General features: G+C 37.9%; 1 protein-coding gene and 1 non-coding gene across 2 annotated transcripts; one reads left to right on the top strand and one right to left on the bottom strand.

Annotated features, from left to right (window-relative positions):
- The first annotated feature begins 235 nt into the window (after positions 1-235).
- Positions 236-317, top strand: trnas-gcu (transfer RNA serine (anticodon GCU)). The gene has a single exon. It is a non-coding gene; the product is annotated as a tRNA-Ser (tRNA).
- Positions 318-2,493: 2,176 nt separating this feature from the next.
- On the bottom strand, positions 2,494-11,502 carry tcof1 (treacle ribosome biogenesis factor 1). The gene is made up of 9 exons (XM_051859688.1): positions 11,260-11,502; positions 10,656-10,711; positions 10,522-10,556; positions 7,478-7,558; positions 7,223-7,272; positions 6,959-7,124; positions 5,251-6,543; positions 5,073-5,155; positions 2,494-3,081 (listed from the first exon to the last, which is right to left on the bottom strand). The coding sequence occupies exons 1-9, from the start codon at positions 11,374-11,376 to the stop codon at positions 3,016-3,018; spliced, it is 1,947 nt and encodes a 648-aa protein (XP_051715648.1). The 5' UTR covers positions 11,377-11,502; the 3' UTR covers positions 2,494-3,015.
- Positions 11,503-15,500: the final 3,998 nt, after the last annotated feature.

Here is a 15,500-nt window from a genome sequence, read left to right as displayed (position 1 = left end):
ACAACAGAGACTATCTGCAAGGAATCGAATAATTGAGAGGTAACTGCGCCCCCTAGTGGACATTACAGTAGCGAGCGCGCGCATACACACACGCAGAAACGTGTATATGTTTTGACGTCCTCACCTGATAAACCGGTAAGTAGAACAGAAGTGATTTGGAGGCATTAAACCGAATTTTGGGTGGTTTTAAAATCGCCGCCACCACCACCTGTACAGAATAAAGGTGCGGCGTCGTGACGAGGTGGCCGAGTGGTTAAGGCGATGGACTGCTAATCCATTGTGCTCTGCACGCGTGGGTTCGAATCCCATCCTCGTCGGTTCTGATTTTAATCTTGAAAAACGTTTAGCCATGACAGTAATTTGGAAAAATCTACATGAACACGTATGTATATTAAGGCAAGAAAAAGGAAAATGTTGTAACTAATATATATCACCATAATTATCCAGTTGATTAATCACAGTACATTAAGACAGTTGTTTTGTACAATAAGTTTTCTGTAATGTTTTGTTTAAATGAGGCATTCTACAAGTAAATATGCACTAATTTGCATACATTTTATTGAGAGAAAAATATTGAGAGATTTTACAGAAGGGATTTTGGACATTCTCTCTCTCTCTCATCACTTTGTAAATCAGAAAATACTGTTAACAGCTAGGAAAAAAAGTCACCATGTTTTTAGGAATATATATATGAGCACTGACAGGCGAAGTGAATAACACTGATCATCTCTTCATCACGGCACCTGTTAGTGGGTGGATATATTAGGCAGCAAGTGAACATTTTGTCCTCAAAGTTTATGTGTTAGAAGCAGGAAAAATGGGCAAGCGTAAGGATTTGAGTGAGTTTGACAAGGGCCAAATTGTGATGGCTAGACGACTGGGTCAGAGCATCTTCAAAACTGCAGCTCTTGTGGGGTGTTCCCGGTCTGCAGTGGTCAGTATCTACCAAAAGTGCTCCAAGGAAGGAACAGTGGTGAACCGGCGACAGGGTCATGGGCGGCCAAGGCTCATTGATGCACGTGGGGAGCGAAGGCTGGCCTGTGTGGTCTGATCCAACAGACGAGCTACTGAAGCTCAAATTGCTTAAGAAGTTAATGCTGGTTCTGATAGAAAGGTGTCAGAATACACTGCATCAGTTTGTTGCGTATGGAGCTGCATAGCTGCAGACCAGTCAGGGTGCCCATGCTGACCCCTGTCCACCACCGAAAGCGTTAACAGTGGGCACGTGAGCATCAGAACTGGACTACGGAGCAATGGAAGAAGGTGGCCTGGTCTGATGAACTGTTTTCTTTTACATCATGTGGATGGCCGGGTGCGTGTGCGTCGCTTACCTGGGGAACACATGGAACCAGGATGCACTATGGGAAGAAGGCAAGCCGGCGGAGGCAGTTTGATGCTTTGGGCAATGTTCTGCTGGGAAACCTTAAGTCCTGCCATCCATGTGGATGTTACTTTGACACGTACCACCTACCTAAGCATTGTTGCAGACCATATACAGCCTTTCATGGAAACGGTATTCTCTGGTGGCTGTGGCCTCTTTCAGCAGGATAATGCGCCCTGACACAAAGCAAAAATGGTTCAGGAATGGTTTGAGGAGCACAACAACGAGTTTGAGGTGTTGACTTGACCTCCAAACTCCCCAGATCTCAATCCAATCGAGCATCTGTGGGATGTGCTGAACAAACAAGTCCAATCCATGGAGGCTCCACCTCACAACTTACAGGACTTACAGGATCTGCTGCTAACATCTTGGTGTCAGATACCACAGCACACCTTCAGGGGTCTAGAGGAGTCCATGCCTCGACAGGTCAGGGCTGTTTTGGCAGCAAAAGAGGGACCAACACAATATTAGGAAGGTGTTCATAGTGTTATGCCTGATCGGTGTATATAAACAATGATATATGAAAAAACCCTTCAGTAAAAAATAAACCCCTTCAGAACATAAATAGGACAAAAAATGAAAAGCTTGATGTACAAGAGTGATGCTTACGTGGACATTTCTGGCTCAGTGCATGAGGGGGGGAAAAAAACTAATTTTTAAAACAAAAAAGCCTTTAAAGATATGTATTATAATTGAAATCTACAAATGCTAATTAATAAATTAATAAACAGTTAAATGTGTATTTTAGATGTTTTATTCCTTAGTCTGAAAGAAGTTATGTTATAGAAGCAAAATAGCCCAAAATCTCAAAATTGACCAGTGCATGAAAACAACAACAAAAAACATGATTTTGCCTCAAACTCTGAATTTAAAATGTGAGGTTTGAGGATTATGCCTATTAAGGTAATAGTTATGTAATTAACCTTTAGCAGATATGCACATTTGAAAAATGACTTTATAAAATGTATCTTGTCACAGATTTACGTCTCTTAGCTATTACAAAAAACATTCAATATGTCCCACCCAAACTTCCAGTTTTTAAATAGGAAATATGACAACATGTGTAAAAATGCAGTTCATTTCTGTGTGAAGAATGAGGTGAGAGACAAATATAAATAAAAACATCTGATGTGTATTTTGAATCACACAAAAAAAGACAAATACTATTTTTTTCTTAATGGTCACACATTTGAACACAGATGTCACATTTATAGAATTTAGAGGATGATCTTAAACAATTGTGCTTCTTACTTTTACAATTTATCTAAAAAAAAAATAAAAAATGATGAAGAAAACTTCTCAGATGACCAAAATGAAAATAAAACAGCATGATTTGTTTCTTCTTGGCTCTCATGATTTGTTCTTTTAAAAAAAGTTTAAAAGAATACAAACGGCATAAAATTCTTCTTCATCAAAGTCCAGTTATCAAAAATAGAAAAAAACAAAACAACAAAAAAAGAATACTAAATATTTCTCAAAATCCACTTCTCCATAAAAATATGAAACATACAAACACTGACTTACATACATATAAACACACATGATCCATACAGTAGGGACGGAGCACGCGTTGAGATCGAGTCATTATTTCAGCCATTCGTCCTCTGTGAGATTGAGAACTGATGTCCTGAACATTATGTGCTATTGAGTCCATGAGCTTCATCACTACTGAGCTGTTTCTCTTTAGAAGACTTCTTCTTCTGGACAATAAAAGAGCAGTGAAAGTCATTTACTCACAGAACAATCTGTCTTTATTACAGAAAAGTGAATCATTTGGAAAGTCGATTAAAGAATCGTTGCAGAAGCAAATTAGTATTTGCTCATAATTAACCCTGTAAAGCCTGACATGCCAAATAATATCAAAGACTTTAGATATACAGTATATAAGTCAGAAAAACGAATTGTTGGAACAGTTTTGGAACCTTTAGACAAAATCTAAAAAAAGTGTGCATGTGTGACCCAATTTTTTTGAAATTGATATTTATACATCGTCTGAAAGCTGAATAAATATGCTTTCCATTCATGTCTGTTAGGATAGGACAATATTTGATCGCTATTTGAATCTGAGGGTGCAAAAATTGTCCAAATGAAGTCCTTAGCGATGTATATCCACTCACAAAAATACATTTTTGATATATTTACGGTAGGAAATTTACAAAATATCTTCATGGAACATGATCTTTACTTCATATTCTAATGATTTTTGGCATAAAAGAAAAATCGATAATTTTGACCCATATTGTATTATATAGCGTATTGTTGGCTATTACTACAAATATACCCCACTTATGACTGGTTTTGTGTTTCAGGGTCACACATGTATCTTTATTTAGTATCATATTTCATACATTAGGCTTTTATGGCTCATATGATATAGTGAATATGATGCTCAAACTCGAGGAGGAAAAAACAGCTCAATTTTATTCAGAGGCCCAAATTGAGTTTAGTGCAGATGCTGATATATGGACAAAAAGTAAGATGAAATTCTGATTCTTGTAATGTAAATCAATAAGACTACTTAAAAAAATAAAATGCATATAAATATCAGTTGTCATCCTATATCTCCAATATGTCTTAGTTAGTAAGATGATATTTAAATGCTTAGTAGTTTTATTTGTGGGGGGCAAATATTTTATAACACGTATAATAAGTTATTCTTACATTTACTTACAAAAAGACATGTATTACGAAAGGGGGCGTTTTAAGAATTACACTAAAAGACTTTTTACTCGCTAAAAACCTATAAAATATCAATCAGAGGACAGAAGGACTGTAGTAGATTGTGCATGACACGTTTCATCAAATATGATACAGTAGGCTTTATAGGTTTAAGTGTATTTTTGTGTTTTTGTTGGTGAAGAACAGTGATAAAGTTCAGAAGAAAATTTGGTTGCATTTTATTTTACAGTATGTGTACTTACAGTGAACTTACCTAAGAAAGTACTGTAATATAAGGTAACTACATGGGTTAAAGGGTTAGTTCACCCAAAAATGAAAATAATGTAATTTATTACTCACCCTCATGCCGTAAGACCTTCGTTGATCTTCGGAACACAAATTGAGATATTTTTTATTAAATCCGATGTCTCAGTGAGGCCTACATAGGGAGCAATGACATTTCCTCTCTCAAGATCCATAAAGGCTCCGAGCCGCTGATTCGATACGCTGATTCATTATGCTCCGAAGCTTCCTGAAGCAGTGTTTTGAAATCATCCATCACTATATAAGTTGTTATTTTGTTTTTTTGGCGCACCAAAAATATTCTCCTCGCTTTATAATATTGAACTCACATGAACTGATTTAAATATGTTTTTAGTACCTTTATGGATCTTGAGAGAGGAAATGTCATTGCTCCCTATGTAGGCCTCACGGAGCCATCGGATTTAATCAAAAATATCTCAATTTCTGTTCCGAAGATGAACGAAGGTCTTATGGGTGTGGAACGGCATGAGGGTGAGTAATAAATTACATTATTTTTGGGTGAACAAACCCTTTAAGGTCAGGTTTAGGGGTAGGTTCAGGGAGGGTTAGTACCTAGTTATTATCTAGTTATTGTAATTACTATAGTAAGTACATAGTATGTACATGGGGAACAGGACTGTAAAAAAAAGTGCTACCAAAAATTCTGCTCAAAAACAGCATCATTCTGAACATGCAATTATGAAACCATCCATCAAACCACCAATTTTACCTTTTTGTGCACTGCCACCTCAGGAGGATCATCAGGGACTGTCTCCTCTGTTTTTTCTTCTCTCTCCTTCTCTTTCTTCTTCTCTGTACATCATTTCAGTGTGACACAAGCAAACACAAAAATTGAAGGATGCAGTAAAAAGCCTCAAGTCAACATATGCATACAATTAACTACTCACTTTTTTTCTTATGTCTCATTGCATCAGATGCTTCTTCTTCTGGTGGTGGAGGTTGAATAGCATCTTCTCCATTTTCTCCCTCCTTGTCTTTGTTCTTCACTTTGTCTTCCTTGACCTCTGGAGTGGCTGGGACGTCACAAGCTTCTTCCTTTTTGTGTTTTTTTCTTTTTTTAGAATGAGTTTTTAACTCTTGACTGGAGGTTTCCTCATTTCCCAAACCGTCTCCAACATCATCCTGAGTCTGTGCTTGAGATTGACTGGTTTTCTCAGGCGTTTCTGAAGGAACGTCATGCTGGATCTCCACGCCATCAGCAGCCACTTTGCTTTTTCCTTTTTTCGAAGTGCTGTTTGTAGAGTCGGGCTGCAGGAGATCGGCATCCGACGTGACTGTTTTGGGCTTCTTACCGGGTGTTTCCACCTCACCAGGCTCTTTCACGGCTTTAGATTTTTTAGATGGCGTTTCAGACTCGACTGTTTCCGAAAGGCTTTCATTGGCCTTACGTTTGGCTTGTTTAGGTGAAGACTCTGGGTTAACGGATTCTGGGGCTTTCTCAGATGTTGTTTCTTGGTCAATCTCAGAAGGACCTTCTGTTTTCTTGGCTTTAACCTTCTTAGAAGGCGTCTCATTGAGAACAGGCTCCACAACACTTTTAGACTTCTTGTTTTTCTCTTTCTTTGACTGGTCCGTCGTAAGGTTGGTTTCTATAACTTCTTGAATATTACTCGAGGGACAGTTGTCAGTTTCAACATCACTAGCTTCAGAATGGCCTTTCTTTTTTTTGGCCTTTTTAGATGGAGTATGAGTGCTGCTGGTTTCTGAGGTACCATTATCTTTCCAAGCATTAGGAGTCTCAACCTGCTGTGAAAAGCTATTATGTGTTTCAAAATGAACTCTTTTAGGAGTCCTAATGACTTCTGAATCTGATACACCAGTCTCTTTAGTCCTTTTAGATGGAGTGCCAGTTTCCAACAGTCCGTTACTTTCATTATGTTCTTCTGGTTTATCATCCTGATCAAATGAGCTGCTGGTAGTTTTAGCTTTAGTACTTTTTGAGGTCTCATCACACTTTGATGGTGTCTTAACTTCAGCATCTTTGCCTTTCGGCTTTTTTGAATGACTCTTAGATGCATTGGTCACTTTCTTTGTTGGTGTAGCGGACTTTCCCTTGGCTTGGTTTTCCTCTTTTTTTGATGTTGTTGGCTTCCTTGTCCTCTTTCTCTTTGCTGTGGGCTTGCCAGAGACTAAAGATTCATCTAACACTGAGAGAACTTCCATTTTCGCTTGGTCAGCATCTGGTAACAACAGACAAACTTGAATGATCATATTTCTGTTTAAATCTTAAGCAATGTCACATTTCACCCTTACATCAAAAATAAAAGGGGAAATACATATGCATTCAGTCATACGTACACTACCATTCAAAAGTTTTGGATCAATAAGCAAATCATCATATTAGAATGATTTCTGAAGGATCATGTGACACTGAAGACTGGAATAATGATGCTGAAAATTTAGCTTTGAGCACAGGAATGAATTAGATGTTAAAATACATTCACATAGAATACAGATATTTTAAATATTTCACAATATTACTGTTTTTACTGGATGAGATATGGGGTTTTGTGAGATTCACCCATCTGTTATAAACTGGAGCCTTTCCATGTTTTCGATTGTGCATTTAAATTTTTTCTTTTTTTTTTCTCACACCTGATAATTGAGAAAGCATTTTCCTCCACTTCTCCACATCTAAACTGGAGTCAGAGTCGGAATCATTCCCCGGAGCAGCAGCGACTGACGGAGGCACCCCAACATCTTCAGAGCTGGACTTTTTTCTTTCCCTCGGTTTAGTCCCAGTTTCCTTTTCCTTCTGTTTCTATGCAGTGGAATCAATGATGAATATGTCAGGTGACTTCTGTTTGGTGGCTCAGTTAAGTTTCAATAAAATATTTCAGTCATCTTTAAATCAAATACCGCTGATTTGCTCGCTGATCCTGAAGTTTTAATGATGCCAACAGGTTTTTCTGGATTAAGTACGGTCCACACACACAAACAAACAAACAAAAAAAAAAAGGTCAGTGCATTCTGGTAACATAGTGGTTAAGTAAAACTGTCAGATTTGTGGCTTAACAGTTAGCATGTGTACAGATGTCAGCCAAAAACTGCAGCTTCTGCTCAAACACACATTACACATAATAAACATAATATTAAAAGCAACTACTCGTTTACCAGCAGAGGGAGCTGTGATTCTAGACTTGGTTCCAGCTGAAGGGCCCCTTTGTCTCGGTTTCTTTGCAGGAGCCTGAACACCTGTGGATACGAAGAGTTTCCGTAGGTTACGTAATAATTGTGAGCCCTTGATCTGGGTTTTGAAGTGTCAGTGCTTACACTGATATCTAGAGAGCAGGATAGTCAGAAGAAATTAGTAAATGGTGGCAAACATACCTGAATTCTATCAACACAGGCTGTCAAACATTCTTGCAGGGCTTTTCAATCTTTTTATCCATTTTCCATTTTCAAATGTTTTTTTTATTATCGTTATTTATTTATTCATTCATTTTAATCAAATGTATTTATTATTTATTTGAATCAAATTTATTTATTTTAAAGGGGTCATGAATTGAGAAATCAACTTTTCCTTGAGCTTTTGATATATAAGAAGTAGGGCATACAGCGAATCGATTCGATTTAAGTTCAAATTCAGAATGATTCAATTCGAGACGATTCACATTAAAATTCAATGCGATTTGATTAATTCGATTCGATTCTGCATTTTTATATGCAATCTTAGGGTTATTGAAATGCTTCCCCCAATGTGTCTTAGTCAGGGTGTGAATTACTCAGCGGCCTTCAGGAGGTCAGAGAGTAAGGGCAAAAAACAACCTTTTGTCCATTGTTAATGTTAGTTCAGGTTAGTTCTTAATGATGCTACATAACTTTATTTTAATAGCCTAAAAATTTGCATGAGTCAAAATTTTAAAAGGCTTTAAAAGTAATGTTAGTTCACGTTAACTATAGTGTAGGATAGTGTTAATGGCTACGCAACTTTATTAAAGTGTTCCAGGTACATTAAACATACCCAACAATATCATGCACTTTCCCAACTAATCCTAAACTAACTTTCCTTCATGGAATAGTAAGAAAAGCCCTCTTTCTTCACTTTATACAGAACATTTTCCTTATGATAGATAAACCTCTTTATTTCAGCGTTGTTAATGTTGTAGTTATTTCAGCAGTTTCCTTAGCACATTCAGTTTACCAACATTAAGTTAAATTTCACTTATCATTCATTGGAACTGTGCGTATGTATTTTAGACACTTACATTATGTGTTTGCTCCGTCCACGCAATAAATGCGCGCCCTTAAATAAGCAGGGTTTTACTTCAACTGCTCAGGTGATGTCAACGGTATGACCCATTTCCATAAAACTTAAGTACTGTATCTTATAGAAAATAACGGTGAAATTTGCTTGATCGGTTTGGCTCAGGATTATTGCTGTCTCGATAGAGAGCTGTCATCTGCTCATGTGAATATCAGTGGCCGTCCTGAGGAGAGCTCAAACGTGGGCTGCTCAAAAACGAGTCAATGAGAGTACGGACGGAGCGCGAGAGCAATCCAGTGAAAGGTGGTAAAGAGTGCAGTGCGTATCTGTGAAGGAGAGCTGTGAGGGCGCGAATGACGGTGCACAACGTCTCCATCAATTCTCGCATGTAGTAATTTAATGTCTATATATTTTAAAGCACTGAATCGCTATCGAATTGCGATTAATCCGATTCTTAGCATTTTACATCGATTATCGACCGAAATGAATGATTCACGATTCAAAAAACATGTTTCAAGATCGATGCATATGCATCGTCAGGATTTGTAATCGATGCATCGAGAAAATGAGTGAATCGTTACACCCCTAATAAGAGGCCATCGTACTATAAGAATATCCTGTAGGTTTCAGAACTGAAAACTTGTCTGTTCGTCAAATAAACGCTTTTATTAACACCGGGCCCAGCGAACGACTGATCCTGGAATGTGCCTGTCTATGACAGAGATAGGCGAAACCCCGCCTCCACAGAAGAAATCAACGCCTACTTCATCATTGCGACATTAGCCCCGGCCATTGGTGTGTTAGTGAGACGATGAGGAGAGAAGAGCGATACATAACTAAAAATAACATTACCTTTCAAAGGATCCTAACGCTAGAAATATGATTATTTATTTTCAACAATGTGAATGTCTCAGCTGAGCTTTATTTATTTGTATTTGGTACATTTCACTGTGAATTCTTTGGTAAATCAATCGCATTTCGGCGCAGGCTTTGCAAACAGACTTTTACGATATGGACTCGACAGTAATGCAACAACATGTCAGTAACTGTGTTCATTCTAATGCCTGATCTGATATTAATGATTCATGTACAGTCAGATGTTCTTTGTCTATGTGTCAGTAAATCAAACCAGTGACTAAACGCTCAACTTCACGTTGTTTCTCTTAGTAGGATGAAAATAATCTGTTATTTAAAAGGTGATTAAATTATATAAAGAAAGCCGTCAAAGCACGCTTCCTTTACAATCGCTGGAGCTGTCAATCAAACAGTGCGAGTTTATCAGTTTTGGACACGCGCCAAAACTCCCGTTTTATTCAACAAATCTCTTAGTTACAATGCGTTTGCACTGTTAGTTATGATGAAAGCATTCGTTAGTGTGCAGAAATTGAGTTGCAATGACGAGATCACTGCTTTCATGAGCTCAACAACATGTCTGTGATCGACTACATAATCATCACTGCAACCTTTCCTGCCACAGATCTAAATATAATGCCATAGATCTAAATGTAATGCAACACTTTTCACGATTAGTTAACCTTGAGAGCTGTAATATTAAAAACGTGCTAAAAGAGAGAATAATACTTGGCTATTTTAAATGGAAAGATGTCAGCCAATCAACAGCAGTGAAGTCTCTCAGCAGACACGCCCCTTCGAACAGAGCGTTCAAATAAGAGCTAAAATCAGGGTAGGAAAAAATGCCTTTTATTTCTAAATTATGACAAATTTTGATGTAAAATGCATACTAACATTATAAGTGCACCCCAGGAAACATTATAAAACAATGCAGTTCATGACCCCTTTAATAGTTATTTTAATCTAATGTATTAATTTATTATTTCTAAATAATAAAATAATAATAACCCCCTAGCACTCCCTGATGTAGGATACCCCATATTTTCCCATGAACCTTCTGATAAAATATTAGATGTGAAGCCTCAGCTGATGTACATACCAGAAGGCACCGGAGGAATATCTCCATCATCTGAGCTGAATACATCATGTTGGGAAATGGAGGGAAAAATGATAAATTAGTTTGAAAGCTTTTCAATAGAGCCCACAATATAAGACACACATGCACCAAGTTACCTTGCCCACTTCTGAAAGATCTCACTCAAAGACACGTTCACTTTCTTAGTTTCCACCTGCAATTGACAGCCACATTTAATACAAATCTAATGTGCATTCAGAGAATTCATATATGTGTGCACATCACAGTGCTGAGCTCTATAGGATCACTCTAATAGAACAAATAAAACATTGTGAACTGTTGCATGTCTATAAATCTTATTTAGTGTTTTTAAATGTGCTCTAATATCACTGAATATCAGTATAACACAGGACAAAGTTAATCTGCACAAGCTTCTTTTCTACCACTCAACTCATATGTAATGCATACATGCATGATGCCACAACTATGTTGTAGAAATAAAGTTTTATCTATTGCATTATGTTCATATGTAAATAGGTCACTAATAGGCAGTGATTCCAGTGTGAACTGATAAACACTAAATAAGTTGGTGTTGGTGAATGCATCGGATTTGGTTTGACGACTGTAATGCAACAGTTCAAAATGCTTTATTTTGACCTCTGTTGCCATGTTTTAAAAATGCATGCAAAAAAAAAAAAAAAACCCAGTCTCTTGATTTACGAACATGCATCCTCATACACACATGCATAAACATATCTGCACCTGAGGCGCGTGTTTTCTCAGCACGTTGGCTGCTTTCTTGTAGCCGTTGTCCTTTAAATGGTGATATATTAAATTGATCAGCTTGTCTTTCGGTGCGCCTGTATTATTTGAGGTCATGTTTGTGATGGTGGTAAATTAAAAACAGTTGCGTTAAAAACTTTGCTGCATATTTCTATTTCCGCTACGCTAGCCCAGCACCAACACGCGCATTCCTTCACTCTGACCCCTGAACTTTCCACTGCTCGCACTGTATCGTGGGAAATGTAGTTCTTTAAGGTGCGATCTCTTGGTGTGTTCAAGTCATGTCCGTAAGATCATATTTACGAGTTGAACGTACATGAACGCCACAACAGTGTCGTAAATACGAGTGGGAAGTTCGGAATTTTCTTGAAGCCTCGAGTTTACGAGTTGGAGACATGTCGGTGAGAAACATGGCGGGATACTACAATACTTATAGGTGTTTAGCAGTGACATTTTTTTATTTACAAGAATTATTTTACAACAATTGCCTGCACAAGATATAATCTAACAATATAACATATAACAGTAAGGAGTACAGTGGCTTCGTAAATTAATTAAAAACATAAAACCCACCTGATGCTCATTCTTATTCATTTTCTAGAATTATAGTTTTTTTTAAAAAAAAACTTGCTGTATTTTTGTGTAGTTAATTAAGAGAAGGTACACCGCCATATTGGTCTGACGAATGTCACCTGACGTTGTAAACGCGACTTCCCAACTCGTAAATACGAACTTCCCAGGAGGTCTTGAACGCACTAATATCTAATATAGCTCAATTTTACCTTATTATTATAATAAATAATAAAAAATATATTATTAATTTTATTTTTTATGTTTCATTTTTAACATATATGTGCTGCATTTTAAAAAATGCTGGGTTAAAAATGACCCAAGTTGGGTTAAAAATACAAAAATCTAGCATTTGGGTTAAATGTTTGACCCAACCTGCTGGGTAGTTTTATTTAACTCAACTATTGTTCAAAGATTACTATATTGCTCACTTAAAATAACTCAAAATAGGATGGAAATTAACATTTATTAATATGTTCAATAAATGAACATTTATTAGTAAGTTTAATAAATAATAATTAAACAATAAACATTTATTAAATTGCTCACCTTTTGATTATTATTGTTGTCTCTAGTAATTATGTGTCTGATTTTTAATTTCCAACCTATTTTGGGTTCATTTTAAGCCAGCCATATAGTCATTTTTAAACAATAATTGTGTTAATTAACCACATGACTCCTACTTGCAGCTTTTGCAGTTTTGTTCCTTGTCACGGCACGTGTTTAAGAAAATGATGTAATTCAGTCATATTTTACTTTATATTATGTAATTTGTGAAGTGATCAAGCGGTTCTAGCGCATGTCTTGATAGCTCTGAGAGACATCTCAACCGATGCATGACTGGTTTGGTGTGGTCTGGTTTGAACATGTTACCTGAGCAGTTCACCGGGGTCGTGCTCCTTGCCTGATTTCAAAAACAGCAGAGTCAGCATGTCTTCTAGTGTCATGTCAGGGAAAAACATCTCTGTGTAAGTGTAAAACCACAAACGCCCAGCTCCAACCAATCAAGGCCAATCAGATCCAGACATCCAAACCCGCCAGTGTGGTGAAATGAATGTGAGCAGGTGTGTTTGGATTACGGTTTGAGCTGTGGAGTGTGTGTCCTCGAGGTCTGAACGTGTGTGAGCGTGTGTATGTAGTGTGAAGGGTGTGTATGTGTCAATATGTTTATTTTAGGGCGATGCAGCCCACTCGTGTTTATGTGTTTCTCTAAAAGGGACTTAGGGTGGTAAGAACAACCTGGGATAAATCCAGAACACAGCAGCAGTTTCAAAGTTTCATGACTGTGATGAAACTGACAATTCCCTAACATTTGGCTCTGTTTGCATGATTAATGAAGGAGAAACTCTTCACTAGCTCTTTGGGGTGATGGTAAGCAGGTCAGCTGACAGGGGGAGTGGGGTAACTAACATTCACAGAGCTCCATTCATGAGTATCTGAGAAAAAAAAAAGAGTTTGTAAATGGTTATGCCAGGGGTTCAGGGTTTGGCTGGTTAGCTTCTGCAGTTATCATAATCATTTATAATTATACTGCAATATTGCATAAAAATAGAAATTTTGAACAATAGTATATATGAGCAATATCACACTCGTGGCCGTGCGAGCATTACCTGTGTCTGATATAACATTCATTCTTCAGTTCGATGTCCATAATTTTATATCCATTATAAAAATCCATTTGAATGTCTGCTGAGGAAACTAATATTTATATTTGTCCTTTTTACAGTTAAGGGAATTTTCCATAACATACAGTGCTAAAACAATGTCCTTTGTTTACAAAAGTCCCTTTCAATTTAAAAGTCTCTTGCGACTGACACATTCACTCAGAAAGTTTGCCGCCATCTAATGTATGTAACTTTCACTCAATCCATATTACACACTAATGGACCCTTTCTAAATACCAAATACAACATATTATTTATATAAAATAATATTTATTGAACAACAATAGCCATTATAAATGACAATAGGAAATAAACACAATTGTACAATTCAGTCAAATGTACAAAAGCAGTGCTCTACAGGACGTAAGTTTAATATAGCCTTAATATTAAATTATTACATATAAGATAGCCCAATTCAATTTACTCTGGAACAAGTAATAGATTAATAAGACCAAAGATTGCCCATTTTATGTACCCAAAATGAATTATATCTCATGTTCAACAACTATAAGAGCCAGCGGCAAATCCCCGAAGCACTGGCTGAGATGAAGCTGTTCTCAGCGGGTACACGAGCACTGAACGGCCTGGAGCTCGCATCTCCAAAAACATCTAAACAAATTGTAAAATAGGCCCTATGATTAAATATGTGTCACATATTTCAGGTCTAAACAACTACATTCTCGCCTAAAAAAAACTCTTAAAACTACAGTTTGTGGTACAACAAGTGTAGTATTTGTAAAAAATGTGGTGGATTTGCTCGGCCGCCATGACAGTCGCTTCAAGCGGAGTCATAAAACGGTGAAAAGGTAGGAGTGCCATTATCACTAGAATGTCGCACGGCTATCAGCCAATCAGATTCGAGAACCAGAAAGAACTGTTGAATATATATATATATATATATTTACAGTATCTCACAGAAGTGAGTACACCCCTCACATTTTTGTAAATATTTTATTATATCTTTTCATGTGACAACACTGAAGAAATGACAGTTTGCTACAATGTAAAGTAGTGAGTGTACAGCTTGTATAACAGTGTAAATTTGCTGTCCCCTCAAAATAACTCAACACACAGCCATTAATGTCTAAACCGCTGGCCACAAAAGTGAGTACACCCCTAAGTGAAAATGTCCAAATTGGGCCCAGAGTGTCAATATTTTGTGTGGTCACCAGTATTTTCCAGCACTGCCTGAACCCTCTTGGGCATGGAGTTCACCAGAGCTTCACAGGTTGCCACTGGAGTCCTCTTCCACTCCTCCATGACGACATCACGGAGCTGGTGGATGTTAGAGACCCTGCGCTCCTCCACCTTCCGTTTGAGGATGCCCCACAGATGCTCAATAAGGGTTTAGGTACCCTCAGCTACTTTAGCAAGGCAGTGGTCATCTTGGAGGTGTGTTTGGGGTCGTTATCATGTTGGAATACTGCCCTGCGGCCCAGTCTCCAAAGGGAGAGGATCATGCTCTGCTTCAGTATGTCACAGTACATGTTGGCATTCATGGTTCCCTCAATGAACTGTAGCTCCCCAGTGCCGGCAGCACTCATGCAGCCCCAGACCATGACACTCCCACCACCATGCTTGACTGTAGGCAAGACACACTTGTCTTTGTACTCCTCACCTGGTTGCCGCCACACACGCATGGCACCATCTGAAACAAATAAGTTTATCTTGGTCTCATCAGACCACAGGACCAGTAATCCATGTCCTTAGTCTGCTTGTCTTCAGCAAACTGTTTGCAGGCTTTCTTGTGCATCATCTTTAGAAGAGGCTTCCTTCTGGGACGACAGCCATGCAGACCAATTTGATGCAGTGTGCGGCGTATGGTCTGAGCACTGACAGGCTGACCCCCCACCCCTTCAACCTCTGCAGCAATGCTGGCAGCACTCATACGTCTATTTCCCAAACACAACCTCTGGATATGACGCTGAGCACATGCACTCAACTTCTTTGGTCGACCATGGCGAGGCCTGTTCTGAGTGGAACCTG

This window comes from Ctenopharyngodon idella, chromosome 14, assembly GCF_019924925.1.
Source record: "Ctenopharyngodon idella isolate HZGC_01 chromosome 14, HZGC01, whole genome shotgun sequence".
NCBI classification, from domain to species: domain Eukaryota; kingdom Metazoa; phylum Chordata; class Actinopteri; order Cypriniformes; family Xenocyprididae; genus Ctenopharyngodon; species Ctenopharyngodon idella.
The sequence above is the reverse complement of the archived record's forward strand: the minus strand, read 5'-3'. Positions and strand labels throughout refer to the sequence as shown.